Source organism: Numida meleagris, chromosome 2 (genome assembly GCF_002078875.1).
Source record: "Numida meleagris isolate 19003 breed g44 Domestic line chromosome 2, NumMel1.0, whole genome shotgun sequence".
Classification (NCBI taxonomy): domain Eukaryota; kingdom Metazoa; phylum Chordata; class Aves; order Galliformes; family Numididae; genus Numida; species Numida meleagris.
Window position 1 is genome coordinate 39,951,813 of NC_034410.1, and position 23,765 is coordinate 39,975,577.

General features: G+C 37.9%; 1 protein-coding gene across 3 annotated transcripts in view; it reads right to left on the bottom strand.

Moving 5' to 3' along the window:
- Window positions 1-23,765, bottom strand: part of GADL1 (glutamate decarboxylase like 1) — a 163,630-nt gene that overhangs the window by 54,052 nt on the left and 85,813 nt on the right. For all 3 annotated transcript variants that reach the window (XM_021387862.1, XM_021387861.1, XM_021387863.1), the window contains 8 exons: window positions 19,572-19,741; window positions 18,576-18,702; window positions 16,815-16,905; window positions 15,983-16,089; window positions 14,475-14,590; window positions 8,801-8,880; window positions 8,633-8,687; window positions 4,674-4,790 (listed from right to left, as the gene is read on the bottom strand). In XM_021387862.1, the coding sequence (XP_021243537.1) occupies window positions 4,674-4,790; window positions 8,633-8,687; window positions 8,801-8,880; window positions 14,475-14,590; window positions 15,983-16,089; window positions 16,815-16,905; window positions 18,576-18,702; window positions 19,572-19,741 (863 nt within the window). The remainder of the gene's footprint in view (window positions 1-4,673; window positions 4,791-8,632; window positions 8,688-8,800; window positions 8,881-14,474; window positions 14,591-15,982; window positions 16,090-16,814; window positions 16,906-18,575; window positions 18,703-19,571; window positions 19,742-23,765) is intronic.

The window sequence follows — 23,765 nt, forward strand, 5'->3', positions numbered from 1 at the left end:
TAATGCATGCAGTTCATTAGTTCTCATTAATGCGGTACAAAAACACCACATCATATTTTATGTTGTCATGCTCACAACATTCTTGCTGAGAAAAGGGCTGCTGCTCAGTCTATATTTGCAACATAAGAGAGGAAATGGTTTGCTTCAAATTTCATATTAAGCCAGTGGCAGAGCCATGACTTGAAATTGGGTTTCCCCAACCAAAATGGTCTTCCTATTTATTGACAAATTTTGCTCTTCTTGTTCAATATAACCAAAAGTCATGAAATTATTCCCCAGTTTTCACAATTCATAAGCAACAGACTGACATACAATAAATCTTTTAAAAACGTGCAACTAAACCTGTCAGTATTCGAAAAAATTGACACTTTCACACTACCTTACGAAACAGAACTAGAAAGGCTCACAAGAGCTCATCTCACTTGTGTGCAACCTCCAAAGGCAGGATCATCTGTACCCATCTCATTTCTGCCAAACATTTGTCATTTGTATAGATTAATAAGCAATCACACCCAGCTTGTGATCAGTATCAAAATGAAACATAAAGTGCAAAGAGACATTAACGATTGCTGCCTTAGCAGCACTGTTAACACTTCTATCTGCCCTCATTTTAAAAACTGCTTCTAGAGACCTGGAAGAGAGGTATGATAGCACTGCAGGACTGTGTATCTCCATCACCTTCCAGTCTGTCCTGGAGCCACAGTACCATGAGGTGAATTTGTGCTTCATGCTTATTTGCCCAGTTCACAGATGAAGCGCTTAGGGATACAGGGCCAGAAACAACCAAAAGTGAACAAGAAAGCACCTGTGAAGACTGAGAATCTGGCTTTGTCTGTTTTTAAAGAGCTCTAGTGATGGAGGTTGCATGACTTAGCCACCTGATTCGTATCTAACAGCCAGAAACTTACAGAATGAAATGTCAGTCCTAAACACTGTTACCTCATCTTATCTACAGTGACCGTGAGAAACACACAGTATTCCTTTCCTCTTTGCAGCAGCTCAGCCATGTCCAACCCACATCCTGAAGGCCACAAGAGGCCTGGTGCAGCCTGCCCTGTGGCTGTCCCCTGCCCCATGCCATCATAGGATGGCTCTGCCCCACTGAACAGCCCAGCCCAGCCCCAGGCGCGCACCCATCGCTCAGAACAACTACACAGCAGTGTGCAATTGGTACTGACTGGGCTGAAACTGGGACATGGGGAGGGTGCAGTGCAATGCTCACTTATGGCAAATAATTGTGTGCATAGGATTGGTTGAAGAGTGACCTATTTGTAAAAGAACATGACCAGTAGATCAAAACAAAACAAGCCCTTCTTGAGATGTAGCTTTTGATTTGGACTCAGTGGATATAGCAGATGGAGCACCAAGAAGAAAGAATTATTTTATGTATTTTTATTCAAAGAAGCTGTCAAGATATTTATCCTTATCTGCAAAGACTTAAAGCTGCTAATCTGTGATGCGCTGCAAACATCATATCTTTTTCTGGAGATCTGCTATCTAGCCAACACTCCCAAGCTCTGTGTGCAGCTGATTATTAGAGCTTAAACCTAGAGCACTATCGTTATTGAACTGTAACCTAGTTTTTCCACTTTCTTCTCCAAACTGTCAAGATCTCCAATTTCTAATCCTGTCCTCCCACTGCCTCTTGTAGTTTTATGTTATCTTCATTTTTAGCTAGTAGATTCTTTTTCATCCAAGTTATTAATAAAAATACTGGATAACATAACCTAGGATATATATTTCCTGAAGTCTACTCAAAATATTCTTCCACTTCAGCAGTGAACCACTGATAGTTGCTCTCTGAGTGTGATTTTCCAGCCAGGCTTTCATTCACTATCACAGTTGCAGCTTGGCAGCATTCCTCTGGCTCTCTAATGAGAATTTCCCATGAGTTATTGCCAATACACAGTAAAGTTAGCTGCTTCTCCTCCATGCATGAGACTAGAGAAGAAAGGTAGGTTGACCAATCAAGATGGGCACATTTTGCTTCAAAGACTAGCAGGGAGGTAACACCCATGTGTTTAAAGCTGTATGTACACAGTACACGACACACAGAAGTGCTCAAGCTTCAGTGCGCAGTGATGATGTCAAACAACTAATTAAGAATGACCTCACTGATGTATAATAGATTATTGCCATAACCAATGTATGAATGCTGCAAAGTATTGTCACTGCACTGGCTGTTGAATGACTGCTGAGATAGTTTGGGCTTATTGGTATTATCTTCAAAAAACTTTTTCTTAACTTCCTTTTCAGGTCTGTATCCATGTGAGAACTTATCTACTATTTTTGACTTTACTAAAATTTATCTTCCTACAGCCTGCTGATTTTATGTTGATTTTCTCCTTTTGCCCTTTCTAAGGATCATGAGCTTTATCATTTCATACTTAATGAAAAGAGTCTCCCTAAGGCAAACATATCAATTTTTTTTGTATCAGAAAATATTCTGAAATGAGATAAAACAGTGTAAATCTGGAAATAACACCACTGACATTTCATGTAATAAAACTGCATAGACAGTTCTTGAGATCATTTGCAGTAGATAATCTTGATTCTCATCAATGATAGAAGTTATTAGATTTTATATTAGAGCTTTCTTTGTTTTCAAATGATTGTTTTAATGGTACTTTGTCTTTTTTTCCTCCGAAGTTATGGCAGTAACTCACTGATAAAGAAGCAGTACTTGCTATAAAAATGAGACCTCACAATATGTAAAACATTCAACTGGAAGATAGATCTTCCAGAGGAATGTAGATCTTCAAAGATTTCTAATATAATGTTCTTGCCTATAAGGCTAGAAGGAGATTGGCTTGCTCAAAAGTAAAGAAAAAAATAAAATCAAACTCTTCACTATGTTTCTTATACACTATTTCTGAATGGCAGATGCCTGATCCCTACTTTTCCCATATTATTTCAGCAAATCTATTTCAAATGGTGCTGTGAGTGAAGAAAAGGTCACATTACAAATTACAGTCTGAATTTCATCATAGCATATTTGTATATATACCTATGCCTTCTGTCGCCTACATACAGAGCTTTCAGTCTCTTCCCCTTATTCCATTTCCATATAAATAGTTACAAACTTTAAACAGCAATAAAGAAACAACCATGCACTCAGTTCTTGACAGTTCAACTGAGGGTGAAATAACAGATGGACAAAATACTGACAGAACTCCCAAGAACCAACAAAGGCTGAGAATTCATTGAAAGGGTAAAAACATGAATCCCATCCTAATAGGAAAATGAGTCTTCTAAACCATAAACTACCCAGTTTATGGTTGTACATTTGTCATTCTGTGGGTAATCAATTAACATCTGACAGTCACTGTTAAAACAGAAAATTAACTAAGATATTCACTGACATTTTCCCTTTCTCTTAACAAGAGGTAAAATTGAAGGAAAATTTAATTTTTTACAAAACACCAGCAACTGCCTATGTAGTATAGTTCAGAATATTGCCCTCTTACATACACAGCTTTAGTTATTCAGCTACAGGGAGTAGATTAGGAGAATATTCATGGTTCTCCCATGGCCGCTGGAGATGGCTCCAGCAGTGTCACCTCATAGGTGAGTATTCCAACACAGACTAGGAATACACCCATCTCTTCACTGACTACGAACTAATATGCAAGAGACTAGCATCTAACTTGAATTCTTCTCTTCTGCTGAAAATCTGCCAGGTAATCCCCACCAGCATAAAACCAGGAGGCTCTGGAGACACTTTAAATATTAGGACTAAATTCTGCATCTTTGCCTCCAAGTCACTAAGAAAACTCTTTCGACTCACACATACAAAGACATAATTCATTAAAGTCTGAGACAGTTTTATATGAAATGCATATCATTGTGTGATTTTTCTTTAAATACTTAACATTAAACAAACACTTGAAAAATTTAAAGCAGATCTAAAAATCTCTTCTAATGCTGCTCCAGATTCTCTCATTGTTCTGCGGATTTTGGAATAGCTACTCTGGGTTCATGGCATTGTCACTATAAAAGGAATCCAGTTTTAGAAAATATGAAGAGACCTAGTTTTAGAAAAACACATTTGCAGCTAGCTCCTTCAGGTAATGAATAGTCTCAATGATTATTTCAAAGAGGTTCATGAACTGATTTTAAAATGCAGGTAATAAAAAGGGTCAGTGATTATTCCAAAAGGGTGAACAAATGGATTTTAAAATCTAAAACTAAAATTAAAAAGAAATGAGACAAGAAAAATTTCTGAACAATTTAGGAAAACTTAAAGGGATGTACAGGAAACTCAAATCTGTAACTGTGAAACAGAACTATGAAACATTTATGGTTGGTTGAGCCAGAAGTACCTTTATTTCAACCCGTGTGAACTATACACCGCATTTTTAATGTGTCCATTCCCCAAGAGAATGTGGTTCTATTTGTATACAATCAGATCAAAAAGAAATTGATCTCAAAATCATTTGAAATATAACATGACGATGACACAAAAGTTTTGACTGCTTGACACAACCAAATCATTTGCTGGCTTTCAGTATAGGGAACAGAGACAAATAAGGATATATATTTCTGTTTTCTATGAAAAAAAAAGTTAATTAAGTCCAGCTTACTACAACACAGGAACATCAACAGTCAGAGAAAAATATCTATTGTAAAAGAAAAAGCAATGCTAAAGAAAAGCACACAGTACACAAACTCACGTCAACATGAAGCCAAAGGTCATGCTTTTCACAGATATCGGCAATTTTATCCAGAGGATCAAATGCTCCCAGTACTGTTGTGCCTGCAGTAGCACAGACAAGAAATGGCGCTGACCCCTGCAATAGGATTCAAAACAAAAAATTGTCATTCACACCATTCTTTTCCCCCAGTATATATGGAGAGCTGAAGTACAACAAGGTCATGGAAATTAGGACAAAGATGTGACAGTCTACATTTTAGTTTCCTGGCACTGAGAGCCTTGTACAGAAGGTATTGCATTTAAAAATGCTGACTCTTAGGGAAAAAAAAAAGGCATTTCCAGCTAACACCATCGCAGGACAGACTTCACCAGCTTCAGACTGTTTTGACAGATGCCAATTTTATCAAGATGAAAGCACTCTGGATATTTAACATCTCTTTTTACACACTGATTTTCATTTCTTGATCTTCCACATTTTATCACCCAATTTGCTACCATTCTGCCAAACACAAATCAAGCTATTAGTACAGCCAGCAGGCTACCTGTGCCGGGAAATGACTCACCCCTCAGGGACTCACTTGTGCTCCCTCTACAATGCCTACATTCTTTGTCAAGGGAAGAGGAACCTTTAGTGAGGGAACATGATTTGCCTTAGGCAGCACTGGCACACACCACAACTTGACAGTTGCTATCTGACCCCAGTGCCCGGTGTACAGCCAAGTCCTATCCTCTTGCTCCTTCCTATCTAGAAAACAGGAAGGGCTGTTGATGGCAAATGAACCACAGTAGAGAGACCACTGGAAATCTGACAGTTTAAAGATTAGAAGGGTGGAATAAGGAAAGCTTTTGTCAGGTTGTAGCCTCAGAAAAGCATCAGAAGGCATCCAGTTTCATTTCAGTGGTTTTGCTCAGTGCTGTCCCATTCAACTAGTACCAGGGGTACAACAACAATAGTCAAGTAATTGACTATTCAAATAATTCACCTTGCACCTACCCTCGCAAATGTATGCGCCCGTGCCTACTTAGGAGTAGAAAGTGAAGCAATGAAAAGAATTGGTGTGGTTTGTAGCAACTTCATGAAATCGAGTGTAAAAATCCTAGCAATGACTGTCCATTCTCATGTGCTGTAAGTACATGCTGAAGCAACTCCTCTGCTCATTCCACTATCTTGCCCGCAGCATGACAATGCAGCTACTGAAGAAGCACAGAAGTTGTTACTAAATTGCATAATCTTGGATCCCTGAGGTCCATTTGCAGTGAGTTAAATCTCACAGATGGTGTAAGTCTCTGTGCTGATGTAACTCAGTGTAGCTTCACTGAAATCAGACATCAGATAGAAATCAAACTCTATGTGCAAGTCTTTCATGTAGATTCACTTTAACTGAAATCTGATCTTCTTTGTTTTCCTCTTTTTTTAAGCATTTTAAACATCTACAACACAGACAGGCAGTCTTGATTCACATTTACATTCCGATAGTTTTATAATTCATAGAATCATGGAATGGCTTGGGTTGGAAGGGACCTCAAAGATCACCTAGTTCCAACCCCCTGCCTTGGGCAGGGTTGCCAGCCACATGATTAGACTGCCCAGGAACCCATCCAACCTGGCCTTGAACACCTCCAGGGATGGGGCATTCACAACTTCTCTGGACAGCCTGTGCCAGGGCCTTACCACCCTCTGAGTGAAGAAATTATTCCTAACATCAAACCTAAACCTTCCCTCTTACAGTTTAAATCCATTCCCCCTTGCCCAATCACTATCAGACTGCTTGTAATACTGACTGCGATCTTTTCAAATATTGGAAGATCGCAATGAGGTCTCCCCAGAGCCTTCTCTTCTCTAAGCTAAACAATCTCAACTCCCTCAACCTTTCATCATAGAAGACATGCTCCAGCCCTCATAATTCTTTAACAGTGTAGAGGACTGTTACAATAGTGCATAACTATGATGTATTTTTATTTTAAAATTTCCTTACAATTTGCTAGAGCGGTGAAAAGTAGCCTTGGAATAAATTAAAATTAATCCCACACACTCACAAAGAATTACCAGCCTGCAATTCACTTCTTGGTCATTCATTCTTACCGCAGCCTACAACATAAGTCAGTCAAACTTACAAAAGAGCCTGAAGCTCAAATATGAAACACTTTCAAGTGAGGCAAAGACTTATTCGCTGCACTTAACAGTTTTTCTTAGTGTTCTTACCAATTTTCTCCTGCAGCTACATCACAATGACACAGCCTCCCCAGCTGCCAGAAGGTAGCCTGACTGAGTATGGGGACAAGTCTAGGACCTCTACAAATTCAAAAAATTATAGTTACTATTGCAATTTTCTATAAAGAAGGGAATTGCATTTTTATTGTTCTTGCCAATAAAAAGTTAAATAGATGTTCTTGACTAAATCCTCTAAAAACAGGACTAACACTCTTGCTATTCACAATCAGTGAACATTCTGTGCTCTTATTTCTAGTGAATACATCCTCTGTTGTTCAAGAGTCATTAGAATATTCACTGTAATTCACTGAAGTGTTCTTCTGTAAAAAGTTGTAAAACAGCACTTTATCAAGGACAGATACAGTTACAGAAGCTCAGGTGAAATGAAAAACTTCCAATATGCCTGTAACTTCCAATAAAAGGCAAGCAAAATAGTAAGTGTTTCTCAAAGGTAGCATGCCTATGAGCAGAGCATTTTAATATAGAAGATCATTTTTAAATTGTACAGCTCTGAATTGAGGCTGACTTCTTTTTTTAACAACATAAATGCCAGATGATCTTTTACATAACAACCAAATTACACCAAAAAGAAAAAATGTTTTTCCAGAGCACAGAGCTCATTCTCCTGTCTGCTTGCTTTCTCTTGATCCATATTTCAGTTCATTTCCCCCACCCTCCCCCCAGATTGCTCAAATGAGCAAAGTACAGATTGTCTTCTATGGATAATGAAAGGAAGAGTTTCCTAGGTAATTAACGACACTGTGTATCGCTAGTTATACTGTCTAGTGCCAAACTCAAAGGGGAGATGGTTATTTGGCAGAAGATGTATCAAAGGAAGGTTTTAGTTAATGTGATTGTGACACCAGCACATGACAGGATAGCAATGCTGTACCATTTCTATCAGCCACAATAACTCTCAAAGTAGGATCTCATGGTAGGCAACATCCACACCAGGGACACGGCACAAGTTTGTTAGTATTCTCAGCTCACAGACTAAGGGCTGAGGTTCAAATTCTAATTGCTCTAAGGCAGGAAATGAGGTGACATAAGCAAGCCAAAAGAAGATGCTCTGTGCCTTAAAAGTCCTACTCAGTCCTCCAAACTCTCTAAAATAAATTACACTGACTACAGTAAGTGCTATCTTACAGATTATGGGGAAGTATATTAATGTTGTCCAAATAAAACATCAATACATTTCCAAATGCTGCCCTTGCGCTTTCTGCTTGGAAAAGTCCCTGTGGGAAAAGAGGCACAATGGAATCTCTGCACTCTTCCAACAGGACTGGGAAGGACAAAAATTAGAATTTGCAGCATGTATGATAGTTTCAGAGACCAAGCCATATCTTACAACTCTTGCTCACTGCAGAGGCTAGCACAATAGCTGCTATTATAATGAAAAACCTTCAGTTTTCATTTACCTTGCAAGATACCGCATTCATTTCATTTAATAAAGATTAAGGGCAAAAGATATCCTAGACTCAGAAGAAATGTGCTAAATACTTCAGTGTAGTGTTGTACTCAGGGCTTTCATTAGTAGTGAAAGCCCTCTAGAATTTTACTCCCCAGAACAGTATAACCTAAGAGCCTTGGCTTGCTCCACAAGTCTGGGGCAAATGGATTGCACCTGTAAGAAAAGCACTGGTACATTAACTGCTCTATTTTTAAGATTTCACTCACTCATACTTTTCCTTCCTTTCACTCAGACACAAGCACACAGTCTGCACACGCTCGTCCTCTCTCTTTCATGCTTTCTCTCCCCCTCTCACCTCTTTCCTGGCCCGCTGGACTTGTTTCTCCAGTTCCTCAGGTATCATCTTACCTCTAAGGGACACAGATTTAAAACTTTTTCAGTTACATTCAAATAAGTTGGTTAGTACAGCACTACTGCATTTCAAAAAGCTCAGAAACCGCAGCAATGGCTTTTGCTTGCTTACCTTTCATCTGTTTTGATGAAGTAAACATTCTCTGTACCAATACCCAGGAAAGAGGCTGCCTTCTTCATCGAGTAATGACACTGTAAATGAAAGAGGCATAAAAAAAAGAGACCACATAATTAAAAAGAAAGAAAAATTTCTTTGCATAGGAAACAGTGACACTGAAATCACTTTAATGCCACCTAACAGTCATAATAACAGTATATCGTAACACATAAAGCAAATTGACAAAGAAAGACGTGTTGTACTTAACAATTTATGACACACTGAAGAGCAGGGAAAACAAACAAAATAGATGTGCACCATGTTTAAAACACTGGCTTAAAAATAAAAAGCTCTATTACATACGAATTGTTTAAGCTGATTCCTCATTAGAATGAAAATAAGAAAATTTAAGGTCTCATCAGGAAAGAATGATTAACTGTTTCAAAATATTTAAATAGAACTGAAACAAAAGTATTAATAAGAGTAAAAGGCAAATTCACAAGAAGTCTAAAGGCTATTGAACTCAGCAGCCCAGAGGCAGCTTATAGGTCTGAATATCCAAAAGCACTGCCCCTTGGAAACTGGACTCTTAATCAGGATGTATATAACAATGTCTCTCTCTACCACTTGATAATTCCAATTTTTCTGTATGCTTTCTCTAAACAGTAGCTGTTGGACACTGTCAGAGACAGGATACCTATGTTAAACTGACCTTTGGTCTGATCCAGCAATTCTGTTCATAAGATAACAGAGTTCAAGTCCAAAGACTTACCAAAGTTTTTAGAGCTCGTACAGTCAGGACTTTCAAGGCTTTCAAATCCTTGAAAATCTTGGTGGTCAGACCAAGGTTGTCCACATGAATTTGGATCTTTGAAGCCATTATTAAAGCAAGCAGACTTTAGATGGCACTTAATACATCATCAGAAGTCTTTAAATCAGTATGGATTATGCAAAAAGTTCCCGTTTGGACGAGCCTACATTTTAGTATTTCATCAAAGAATTTTAACTAGGTCTTGTCATAAAGATATCTATGAACAAATGTAAATGAACACAGATACACATAGTGCACTTCTCAGTTTGCACTGAATAATGGACATTTGTGTATGAAGCCTGTAAAGTGACTGTAAATGATGTCTCTTCACCAGCTCAAAGGATGTCAGAAATGGGTTTTTAGTCAATCAGTGAGTGATAAAATTACTCAGATGAGAAGGACACTTGGGCTAACAGCCCACTCTGTAGATGGTCCACTTTTTTTTCTGTCAAACATTCAGGATCTTTTAGCTTCCTGTATTTCCAACATTCAACTTTATAAATCAGGACCTGCTCTATACAGACATTGTTCTTCAGCATAACAGCTTTTTGTCTCAATCCAAAATAAGAGCATGCTCATCTCTAATCCATTTTCAAGAGTAGCCTAGGAATTCAAGACACAATAACCTTCTTAATCTGAACTCATTCTGAGATGTCAAACCCTCAACAACCTGCAACATGACAAATGTCTACCCACTCATATCAATGGAGCCAGTTTTGAGCATTAACCATCTCATAGGACTACACAGTTCTCAGAATCAAGACTATCCATGCCTGGTATTATTACTTCTAAAAAAATAAAAATGGATTTTTTTACACATTATTACTGAAGAGTTAAAACAACCCCTATTCCAGCAACCGTGACGATGTCTAGAATTGTTACTTTTCAGATAGGAGGTGAAACCAGGTGGATAATTAATTCCATTTTCTTCCAGAGAGTTCACACAAATGGAGTTACTGCAGAACATAATTATGAAAAATGTACAACATTTTAATGTGTGGGTATGAATATATTAAGAATATTAAATCCTGTCACGCTTATTTTGATGAGATGGATCATCTCAAAGGGCTCTTTTTCTTTTTGACAAAAAGCTTTTATCCTCACCATCGCACACTTTTCAAAGGCATAGAAAAATACTACCTGATACTATCAGTTGGTCCTAAGAATGCTTACTTCTGTAACATGACACATTCACAAAGCCTTTAGGACACATTCATTTAGACTACTACAAAAATAACAAGATACATAGGTAGATAATTAGTCTTACATTTCATCAGTAATGGTAATAATTATTGTAGAATGGCTATGTGTTGATCAGTAGAAATTTGGAGATGCTTTCAACTATTTAGTAAACTGTAGAAAGTAAAAGTAGTCTCTATCACCAATTTCTGTCCATTAGGGTCAAATGAAAGGTATGAACCACTAGGAATAATAATATAATTTCAAATTTGGAAAGGTGTAAAATTGTAAAATCGCTGTATTAGTAAAGAAGTAGTCACTAAATAACTTATTATTAAAAATGGTGTAGGAGAACGAGAGAAAGATAAGAGACTTTAGCACTTGAGAGATTATAGTAAAGAGCAGAAGGAGAGGAAAGAATAGAGGGAACACTAAAACATAACAGGCTGCCAGGTGTATTATTTCTCACCTTTACAAGAACTTCTGTTCCTCCTTCTGTCCTACTGAAGACCTGATAAAATTTGGTAAGTCTACAGTAGGAAAGAAAAGGGACAGTGTATATTGCAACACTGACTTGAAATGTGCTTTCTTTTTTTCATCAAAGTAATCTTTCAGTTATACTGATAGAAAACATACAAGAACTTCATTTTTTCACCATCATTTCCATAAACCTAAATTACACCACATCCTTTTAAGAAAAACACAGAGAACATTTAGCAGCTCCAGTCACAACAATGTCAATTAGTTCATTTTTCATAGTGCCCTTTTAAAAAGGAGAAAGGAATACTCAGATAAAATACATTACTTGTATCTTTACTATATATACAATATCAAGTAATAATTTTTAATACTAAGAATTGAAACTACTTTTGGCATGTCTTTTGTAGTTTTGATTGGACATATTAACTCCGTAACCATTAGGAGTGAGAAATGAATGCCATTAAGCACAAGATCAAATCAAAACAGTACATTTAAGATGTGTTGCTGTACTGTTTTAACTACAGCCAGACAGTTTTATTTTTCTAATAAGATTTGCAATGATAAGTTACTTTCCCCATGTGCTCATTAAAACAGAAGATAAATTTGTTCTCTTGATTTTGAAGAGTTTCCTAGAAACATGACTGCATAAAGCAATTACATTATTATGAGATTGGTTTATTACTTGTTTTTGTCTGTTGTAATTCCTACAGGGGGCAACACTGTGAGTTAAAGTTGTGTTCTTTCACTTTACTACTTTCATGATCAAGTTGCACTGGGGAGGAATTTAGTTTCATTGCATCTAAAAACTGCTCATATCAGCATGTACATTTTAACCATTCATACATACACTCTTCTACCCTCAGTTAGCTCAAATTTAGCAAATTCCTACCTTTCAGATCAATGCAGTACATTCTCAGATCAGAATAAAGCTCAAATGGAGAAAAAAGATAAGCAGGTGGGTCATGGTCTACAACTACAGCTGTATTCAGATGCTGCAGAAAGACTAATCATGCCCCAGGAAAGTGAGATTTAATAACTTCTCTACTACTAAAATGGTCTCAAGAGAAATCACTCTGTAATTGTCCAGCAAGAGAGCTATAGAGAAGTACCATGTTCATGGAATATCATCGTAATTTAAAGTAGTTTAGCATTTTACTTGCAGGAACAAGGAGCATTTTTGTTGCTGAAGGCCAAACAGAGCATGTGAGGACCCTCATTAGGCCACACATTAAACATCAAACTTCATATTATCCACAAACATACAAAAAATACATAGTCCCCAGGTCAGATAAAATTAAGTCACTGACAATTCCATGCATTCCCCTGCTCTTTCAGCCTGCCAAGCGCCAGACAGAAACTGTGGGACTTTTATTTCAATAGATTTGAAGCCAAGCCTTAAAACAAGAGTGCCTTGAGCTGACAGTGCGTTTTGACTCCTTATCAATACTTTCAGTTCATTAAGGCCTCATGGCTTCTCCATGCCAACACTATTTGCCTTACTCAATTTAAAGCTAAACACAGGTTGCAACTTCTCCGTTATCAATTTTTCAATCATTTGCTTACACAACACAAAACAGGTCTGTGCCCTCTGGGTACTCTTCAGAACAAAAACAGCAGTAAAATGCTATACAAAAGAAGCCTCAAAATAAAAACAAATAATAAAAAATGAAGTGTGACATGAGCACTTATGTACCTCTTTTCACTGTCGGGCATTTATTAAATACCTTCTTAATAATAGGACATATCTGAATTAAACTAGCTCCAAAAGGTAGCAATACTTGGACTCAGTACAGATGGATTGAAAATAAAGATACATCAATACGTACATTCCTCTCTCAAAATGAAGAATAAATACTAGAGATCTTTGACTAGTCACAATATCTAGCTGCCAAAAGTGGCAGTTTTAAAGCAAGCAACTTGCTAAGTACAACACAGTTTTGTGAATCAAACAGAGTATTACAGATCAAGAACACTGCATTAAAAGTAATTTAACATATTTCTTTTCTGGTTGATTCTGTGTTTCATGGTTTGGGTCTTACTGGTGAAGCAAAAATACCAAAGTAAATGAAACCTGTTTTGCCCTTAGAGTGCGCTTTTATTTAAATCTTGCACTGAAATAATACATTACTTCAGGATGAAATTTTGATGCGCTTCATTTCTGAAGCATTAAAATGAAGTGCTTCAACATCATTTTTTCCTCTTCAGCTATTTTAAAGATGAAATCTGATGAATTAAGCATGAATTGGCATGTTGTTTACACGTTTTTCAGAAGAAAAAAATAAATATATTTGGCCTGAAAAAAATACTGCTTTATTTAAGACATTTGGATTAATTTTCTTGGACAACTTACACAATGCCTGTGTCTCTCAGACCTCTTCAAAATAAGTCTCTTTTGTCTATTTACCCATCAAAATGTTAGGAGCATCAGCTTGTGAGCTAAAATTATGTCAGGAACTACGTACATCCTATTACAATAAGGTCCTCACCACCACAGGAGATTTTATACAGTAGAGTTTGTAATAACACTTCCGCACTAATTCAATGAGAAAATGAAAACTGGAGAAGTAAGTGCGAGAAAAGAGCCTCTAAAAAGAAAGAAATTAGCTTCGGAATAAATGTATGAACATATCTCCATTTTCCACAGGCAGTTTGAACAGATATTACTCAAAAACTTTAGAAACAACCACATTTTTTTCAATTATTTAAAGAAGAACTGTCTAAAGATCCAGCAGGATTTGCCCAAATATTTTATGGTAGGTTTTGTTCTCTACCACAGATAATCTGTATTCAGATATAGGACATAATGGGAGCTGCAAAATGCCATTTCACAGGCCCAGGGGGTGTTCAGCTCAGTATAAACTTTGACATCTTGCAAGAAAAACTTTTGAAACCTACACATGGTTCCCGCTAGACTTGAACCTGCAGATCTCCAAAAAATCCCATATGCATTCGTCTTCAGGTTTACCCTATGCACAGTCTCTTCTTCTATCAGCTGTTCCCAAGAACAAGAACATCCACAGTTGTTCTGACAACAAGACAGCTTCAGTAGGGAAATTTATCACCAGACTTGTCCAGATAGCTCTGATATTTCATATCATTCACTGATGACAAATTCATTGTACCAGGACCACAATCAGACATGTAAATGCTATAATTCTGTAGCCATTGAAAAATAAAGTTCAGTGTTAGATGCTTTAAGAAGCTTTTTGTTGTTTTTACCTCTTCCGAAGTGAATAGGACTAGTCTTGGCAAACCTGAGAGCCCTTTTTCTTTTATCTCTGGACAAAATTTGTATCTTGCTAAGTTCATAGCATACATATTAGAAATAGAGCCACCTGAAAAAAGAGACATACAAGTATTATATTAACCACCGTCCTAGCATCCTTCCTGTGTCTGAGTGATTGATCTATTAGGAAAAAAATAAACTACAGAGTTAGCCTACAGACACATCCACTGTAACTTAATTCCTCCCCAAAAAACTTGCAGATATAAAATGAACTGCGTCATGAATGGAAACAGAGCTGGTTTGAATGCTCTCTGGAGATATTTCCCAAAGAAATAAGAATTGTGCTTAAACAGTCCTCTCCGATAGAGAACACGCTGCAACGGCACCTTCTGATATACATCAAAGCAGCGCCAGTTCAACTGTGGCTGTACCTTATGGAGCCTAGGAGATCTCTTGGGCAGTCAGAGCATTGCAAAGGGAAAATAAAAATAAAAATCCATGGTGAGTGCAATCTGCAAGGTGTGATCTAGATTTATTTACTGAAAAAAGTAAGAAGAAGAAGAAGGAATGCCATATCTAAAACTAGCATAAAAAGGCATAATTCATTTATCTATTGACAGTACTTTGGTAAGTTTGAATTAAACAATTCTACCGTAAAGGCAAGGATTCCACTGAAAGTACAAATCCAATCTGAAAGGAGGAAATCAATATTACTAATACATTTTTCCACAAGTTTTCCAGAGAGTTTTAGTTTATATATTTTTTTTATTTTTCTACGATTCATATGTAGGGTATAATTCCTAGCCTTGTCTTGGTTTTGAAAGTGGAGTGCTAAATCCATTTCCTAATTTAACATCTTTTCCCACCCCTAACCTAGTCACAAAACTTCACATCCAGTGTGGTAACTTAGAATTTGAACAATCTGTGGACTATGCTTCATTATCTCCATACATGGGGCTGGAATGCTGCTTTTCAGAACATTTGAAAAATGTGACCTATCAAGAAGCTTAAGAAATCTTTGTTTGATGGGCCTATTCATGACATTTCAAAAAACTGACAAAGTTCAGAGGAATTAAGCTCATGACAAACCCACTAAAACAGACTCTGGCTCCCACACACGATAGGCAGAATAAATGCATCAGTGCCTCTAGGAGCAACTGGTTGGTGTCTAGCAACTACGTCAGCTCTCTGTCTGTCATCCAATGACTCAGTGCAATAAAGCTGTTGGTATTGTTGTTAGTAAGGTCAGGAAGGACTTCTGTTACAACCAATTCATTTTCCTACAATTATATTTCATGTAGAACTGTTTTCATCCAGCTGCTGATCAGATTCACGGAATTATTACTAGAATACATAAAAAGAATCTAGACACAATCGTTTCCCCTGTGCATCACTGGATTTTGCATGCATTTTCAAATATTCTATGCAAATCAAATGTTCATAGAATTACTGTATCAGATGGTTTATCATGACTTCTCTTGAAAATCTGAACTGTTCTTACCTGGATTAAATATGCCATCACCTTCTTCCCAGCCTATGTACTCAATCATTTTCTTGATGACTGCTTCTTCCACTAACAGAAACACAGGGGATACTTCATATGTATATCTGAACAAAAATAAAAGGAATGTGTTTGGTATTGAGATTACAGAACTCATGCCACAGAATCTTGTTAAAATTAGATAGGTGCGAGAAACCTTTCTCTAAATAATCAGAAGCTGATGGCCATCAAAAGTAAAACTCTAAACTGAAAAGACTATGGATCTGACCCAGCAGAGCAATTGCTTAGTTCCTGACAGCATTACATTGACAATTCCACTCTCAAAGTAATACTGCAGAGTTTGATTTTAATGAAGATCACAATGCCTAAACTTCAGCAATAATAATCTATTGCAAGCAGCAATCACATTTTTGTTTAGGCTTTACATCTGCAAGTAAATAGTAGACAGGTAATCATTTGCATTCAACTCTGTGTAGAGTGTGTCAAAGGAAATGAACAACTAAGTTGAATTCATTCATTTTGATATTTTTATTCTTAAAGTAAGAAAAAAAAGTCTAGGTTTAAAAGTGTTAAAAAAAAAAAAAAAATCTCTCCTCTTAAGCCCCAACTCACAAACTAGGAAAATCATCAACTTAGCCAAGATTCTAGTGAGCTATTCAGCCAAACTAGACCGTATTCTTTCCCAAACTCCTGCACAATTCCTACCTCCTCTGTAACACTGAAAACAGGAAAACATAATCACAAGGGGGAGAAGAGAGGATAGTGGTCAGGAAGACGTTACTTCAAAAAGCATGCAAGATTCATCATTATGAGTACAAGGAATTGCACTTACACACTTGGGTTCAATGCTTCAGTAATGAAACGAGCCACTAATGAGTAATAATCTATTCCAGCGTACAGCTGATTGAAAAATCTTGGATGATCTGAAAATATAGATGAAAAGCAAGAAGTGACAGAATGTACATGAAAAGAGAATGTATTACAGTCTCTCTCAGCTGCATGCTGATCACTGCTAACCACAACTTACTCCACCATTCTCTCAGTATTTTATGGACTTACTGCCCTTTTTTAAATTAGATAATCCTTTGAAAGTATACGTTACAGGCATTTTTAGGTCCCAAAACAAGGTTGATGTAAGTAGTGCACAGAATGAATGTGGGTTAGTCACAAGCTTTAAAGATCAAAAAGAAGTGACTGACAACTGAGTATGCACAGCGGCCTTTAACAGTGGTGTTCAGAGACACAATGGACATTCAGCCAAGTTTTGCTAAGCAGTAAAACACAGGAACCTGACAATATGAGGCAGCTGTGCCTGTGCTCAAACCAGTCTCAGTATTCATGCAGGGAGGCAGTGTAACAGCTTGAAAAATCTTGCTGCAAACTTAGAGTGAGAAGTTGAGAGGAACTGTCTACTTGCCCAGAAACACTGAAATAACTAAATTATGAGAAAACAATCTATATTATTGTTCAGTTCAGCAATGGGGTCACCATCTAAATTTTAATCTATAGCATCATGCTTCTACATGCAAAACCAGGTATGCTGTATGGCTCCATGCCTATTATATCTGAGGTTTCGATACATGTTTATACTTAGATTTAAAACTATTTACACAGCAAATTTTTCTTATTTAATATTCTTTCTAAGGTGACAGTATAACAAATGAAAATTTGAAGGCAATTTGCAGAAGGGAGATAAACAGAATGCCTTTCACTAGCCCAGTAATTATATCTGCATTTTATTAATGCACTGCCCCTTTAGATCAGTATTACTGCCTTTCCATGGTTTTCAAGGATAGGTTCATCCTCAAAATTATTTTATCGCTTTACTTACTGTAGTAATAGAGATGGTAGGAAGGAATGTGCCCTGGAAATGCAATTATGTTACATAACCTTCTCACCTTCCAAAGAAAATACAGCCCAAGCTATGCCACATCTGAAATCCTGAGCTCCTGACAAACACCACTATTTCCTATTCATCCTATTTTGTTAAGATTAAATTATACTTCACATGCTGCAGAAAGATCTTGCAGACATGCCATGTACCATCTCTGAAACACTGCAGGCTCTCTCCTCACAGCATCTGGAATGGGAATTACTGCCTATTGGCAAATTAATGCCCTATAAGACTATTGCTCAATAGAAAGCAACAGTAAATGCAGGATAATCATCACTAAGAATGCATTCTTATTTGTTCAAGGGCAGTGATGGTGATTCCACTCCTCATCACTCAGCACAAAATTACATACAAAGATCTTTCTACAGTTTGTTGGACTGTTGTATCATACCTGTCTAGGCAACTTCTCTAAGACCTCAAGAGGATTGAATCTACCATTAACACCAATGGCATTAAGAGAATTATGTTTTGATTAGTTTTCTTTGATAAGACCTTCTGGGCAATAATAGACACCTATGGTGACCAGCATGCAGTCAAACAACTGAAACAGAACCAAATACTTGCATATTTGTATAGGCAAGCAGAAAATGAACATTCAAACCCCTAGTTTCCTGGAAGATAATACAGCTTTATAAGCATTATCCTATCTTCCCAGGTTAGTATACAACAAAACAACTTCATTAGAAATTGCATTCCTACTGGTTTTGACGCTGTAGTTTATCACATCCCGGCAGAGTTGCAAGAGTTTCTGATGAGATTCTCCAGTCTCTCTCATTTCCAAATCAAGAATCTTCTTCAGTGTTTCAGGGGCCCGCCATTCACAAACCTAATGATGAGTAAATAGGATACAGCAACAGTGAACTGGTTAGATAAAAGGAAGACAGTTAGAAAAGTGCCAGGTAAGAACCATATTCAGCATTGTTCTCCAGAACATGCCCAGAAGGCCACCAAGACAATATGTCTGCTAAGCTGGTCTCATGTGATCTTGGTTTTATTGCACCTCAGACATTCCTTGACCATAAAAACTAGAGCAGGGAAGGCAGAAAGACCTAAAAGATTGGGAGGAGGAGAAGGTGTGCCTGTTGGAATGCTGAGGTGTAGAAAGTCAGCCTCGGGTCACTCAGCTATCTTGGTCATGGCTCATATATCCTAGTTAAAAGAAAGAGGCCTACTGGTCAAATTTAGCCCTTAGCTAAGGATTTGTAATCCTAACACTTTCAGATGCTGTTCTGCCCAGGGGTGGGAGCAATCTGTGCATGCTCAAAGGCAATCAGTTTTCATTTTCCGGTTCTCTTCCAATATACCCTCTTTAGCATAGTTTCTGTGAAACCCAGAGCAATCTCATTATATTCCCTTCCACAGTGGTACTGCATCCACTGTTCCTCCTTCTCTAACACCAGCGCCTCTGAGGAGCAAACAACTCCTCACAACCAAAACAGGAGAAGCACCACACCCGTTTGTCAGTTCAGAGGAAGTCACCACTGCATTCTGAGACAATAAATAAATAAGTAAATAAATAAATAAAATATTATTTTCTGGCAAATTGATATGCTATGTCATTGAAAGGTTTTTAAAATTTGAGTTGGCACAGACTAGAAGCAATTTTGATACTACTTGAAGTGCAATAAAATACAGAAAAAAAAATATTTTTCATTATCTCTGCTGCAACTTTTCAACAACACTCTATGGCTTTACCTTTTCTGTAATATCATCAGCTTTCCGGATTATTTCTTCCATTATAATCTTACACGCCTCTTCCACAAATTTCTCTCCTGCTTTTGAGTCAGTTATTGGGCCATTTAGGATGACTCCGTCCACCAAGACAGCATTCTTCTTCTGGAGTACATCCTGTTTGCAAGTACTAGCTATAAGATAAAAAAAACTCTGCGTTAAACAAGGCCTGGTTATCCTAAGCTACAAAATATTCTTTCATTGCTGAAGACTTAGTGAACATATGGAAATAAAATTCACATTGTCTTTTCACATGTACAAAAATTCTAGATTTTGTTGGAAACATCTTTACAGACAAAAATAACCACCTTGTGTTACTTTAGACCCAGACTGATATTACATAAATAATAATAGCCAACTGCATGGTATTTACTGCCTTCTGTAGCATACAAAAGCATGCAAAGCACTTTCCAAACTTAGAGGAAAATACAAGTGTGGCCCTCAGCATGATAAAGCTGGATAAATCGAAACGAAGTATGAAATAATAGACACACTTCTCAGCTGAAAATGTTTCTCTCCTATTCTCTTTTTTTTTTCCATGATACAATTCCCAGCTTCACTTCCCATATTTTCATTCTGTCCTTTCTCACCGCTCAGTCATGTTGCAGAGTTCTGTGTCCTCTGCAAAGTTGCTTTGATTCCACCTCCATGAAAATAACACATTCTGAGATTGCTATTAATATATACCTGAACTCTCTTTTCTGCCCTTAAGTGACTTCAGTCACGTATTGGAGCAATTTGCTGTACATATTATCTTTTTTATTCACTTCTCCATTGGTGATCTCTTTCCTCTCCCTCACCTTTATCCATGACACACTCTCCTGATGCGTTGCATAAGCACAGCACTACTCCCTTTACATTACTTCCAAAAGCACATCCGAAATGCTTATAAGACACTGGACAACAGTGACAATCACGTATCCATTTCATGTATTGATTTCCTACAGCAAGATTAGAACGCCAGTTTTAATCAACATGAGGATAAAGATGAAAGCAAGACATTAGGAGATATCAGTGGAACAGACATTTGAAACAGAACAGCACTGAAAGGAGAAGCGGTAACTACCATATCCAAATTACCTGGGCTACACACAGCATCAGTACACCAGTCTAGCCCTAGAACAGCTACAATCTATGAGGTCAGGCAGCACTGCCTTGGAGGGTCTTCTTCAGACAGTGCTACAGTGAAAATATTGGAAGGGTAAGAATATATGAAGGAGAAAATCTTATGCTTGAAACAACTTTACCATCTGCAGAAGTAAGGTAGCTTTTTAACAGGGGTACACAAACAGCTGAATTTCCAGAAGACTGTGGGACAGTCTGGCACATTCATTGTGCCTGTGCAGGATGATACAGAACAATAATGTGTCTAGAAAGGTGGAGACCTTCAGGGTCCATTGATTGAAAGAAACCCTGACAATCCCATAACTCAGAGCAGCTCTTCACTTTACTTTCACTTATTAGGAGAGCTATTACAAATGAGATCAAATTCTAGCATGAGATGGAACCTCAGGCTTTCCATAAACAAGGCACCAAGCTTCTGCATTTCTGAAATTACTTCTGTTTTTAATCCAAAACAACATTTTGCTGAGCAGAACAGCCTTTTGCACATTGTTACAGGAGAGGCGAATGTTCTCATGGGACAGATACAGAGCTAGCATGTAAACAGTATTCCATTTTCAACAAGCAAAGAGGGAAAATCCCTTACATCAGAAAGCTAAATTCTCATCAAGCTTCACAGCACGCCACAGCAGGAGCACTAGACAGAAATTGCAGCTTTATAGAAGCTTTAGAGGTTTCTCTCTGAAAACACAAGCTAGTAGGTTAACTTTGCAAGACCTAAAACACCAGGTATTAACAATGAATGGGAAGGCAACAGGTATTTGAGCAGACAGAACAGGGACTATTTTTGGATTACATGTCAGTTCTTTACTGTATAAGTGAATCCCTTAAGTACTAACCAGAGCTTAGTAAAAACACAGAAAATCTCAACCTTGTCATCTCCTCAAGATCATAGAATCATCTAGGTTGTAAAAGAGCATCAGGATCACCAAGTTCAACTGTCAGCCTGACCTACCAAGTCTCATCACTAAACATGCCCCTTAGCATCCTATCCACACATCTCTTAAATATACCCAGGGCTGGGGACTCCCCTTCCCCAGACAGCCTGCTCCAATGCTTGACCACCTTTTTCACAAAGAAATCCTTCCCAGTGTCCAATCTAAACCCTCCTCGGTGCAACTTGAGACCATTTCCTCATGTTCTATCACTTGTCACTTGAGAAAGGAGTCTGACCACCCCCTCAATGCAGCCTCCTTCCAGGTAGCTGTAGATAGTGATGAGGTCTCAGTCTCCTTTTCTCCAGACTAAATTGCCCCAGCTCCCTCAACTGCTCCTCATACCTCTTGTTTTCTAGTCCCTTCAGTAGCTTCACTGTACTCTCTGCACACACTCAAATAAGTCTATGTCTTTCCTGTAATGAGAGGCCCAAAACTGACCACAGTATTAGTGGCGTAGTCTCACCAGCACTGCACAGAAGGAGACAGTCACCTCCCCTGCCCTGCTGGCCACACAACTTCTGATGCAGGCTAGGCTCCCATTGACCTTCTTGGCCACCTGAGCATACTGCCAGCTCGTGTTCAGTTGCTACCATCTCCACGTCTGTATCAATGGTGTTTTGTTGCTATGGAAAAGAGGACAAAATCTGAACAAGTATCCTTTGATACTTCCTCTGATTACAGAAATATACAAAAAATGATATGGTGGAGCAAGAGAACTCTAACTCCTTTTCTTCCTCTGCTGCACTCTGCTGGAACCACAGCTGTGTAAAAGCTTTCGCTGGTAACTCCGTCAGCCCTACTTTTGATACTTTCACGCAGAGATGCAATACAAGCACTTCCATGACTTTTCACAGAATTTCTTGAAGAAATCATTGTAAAGAAAGTGCAGAATTTTATGTTACTTTTTCTGCCAGGTCTTTAGGGGCTGAGAGATGGGTCTAACATGAGCTCTGTATCTGAAGCAAGTCTATTAACCTTTACAAACCATTTTAGAGTCTCCAAAGGACACTTTGTGAAGCCTCAGGAGAAAGAGATTTCTGGAAAACGGGTGATAGCCTTTCCCTACTGTCAACACATCTGCATTAGGCCTCAGGCACAATCTGTGAAAGAAAGGCAAAGTGGAGGAGTCAAGAAAAAGGGAGAGAAAAGAGCCTTCACTTCAACAGCTATTTACCTGTGTAAACCTCCACTACAGAGCCCAGGACTTAGCTCACATTATATTCCTTAAATAATACACCTGGGACTTATTTACCATTTTCTCAGTAACTTTCCATTACCATTTCCCACTTCAATCTGAACTTGCTGAGCTAAATTCTGCCCTGCAACACAGCTTTATACAATTAATGGAAAAGTGCTGCTCCGAAAGTAATGCCTCCTATTTTACTATGTTGGCCAACAACATCAGAGGTGGATGGTGGTAGAGGCTGAACCTTCCCACCAATATTCTGTTACATTTTGTTGCCATGTGACAGACAGCAGTAGAGGGGCAGTCTGACAGGATGGTGTCTGACATGGAAGTGCTTCTGAAGCAAAAGTGGAGAACTGAATCCCTCCATGTGGAAAAAAATGGCACCCAATAATATTCATCAATTCTTGTGAATGTTGGTGTAGAATGAACAGTGGATGCTGGCACAGTGAGGTGATGAGTGGTGCATGTCAGCAGTGGTGACAGCGGGTCACCTCCACTGGTGCAGATTTTTATAAGCACAGCTTGCATGCTCTTGTTCATCACTGGCAAAAATGTTGAAAAATAGTGCTTCATAGCTGTGAATTTGTTCTACCAAATAGCGTTATTGTGTTCTCTGTATCTCTTGTAGTTTAGATGTAAATAAATAGGAGGTATTACTTTCACGGTGACAGATGTCATAGATAAAACTATTTCTCAATCAACAGCTAAAATGGACAAAAACATACTCATGTCATGAACTAAAGGACTTCAGGTTTTGCAAACAACTATTAGATATAATTACTGTTCCCACTCCTCGTGATTTTAATCCAAATTATGTGATACTTAATCTTCTACTTATAACTGAACTCTGGAATTCTTATGAAAACCCTAAACTTCTCTTCACTTAAAATTAACTTTTTTCCTCTTGGT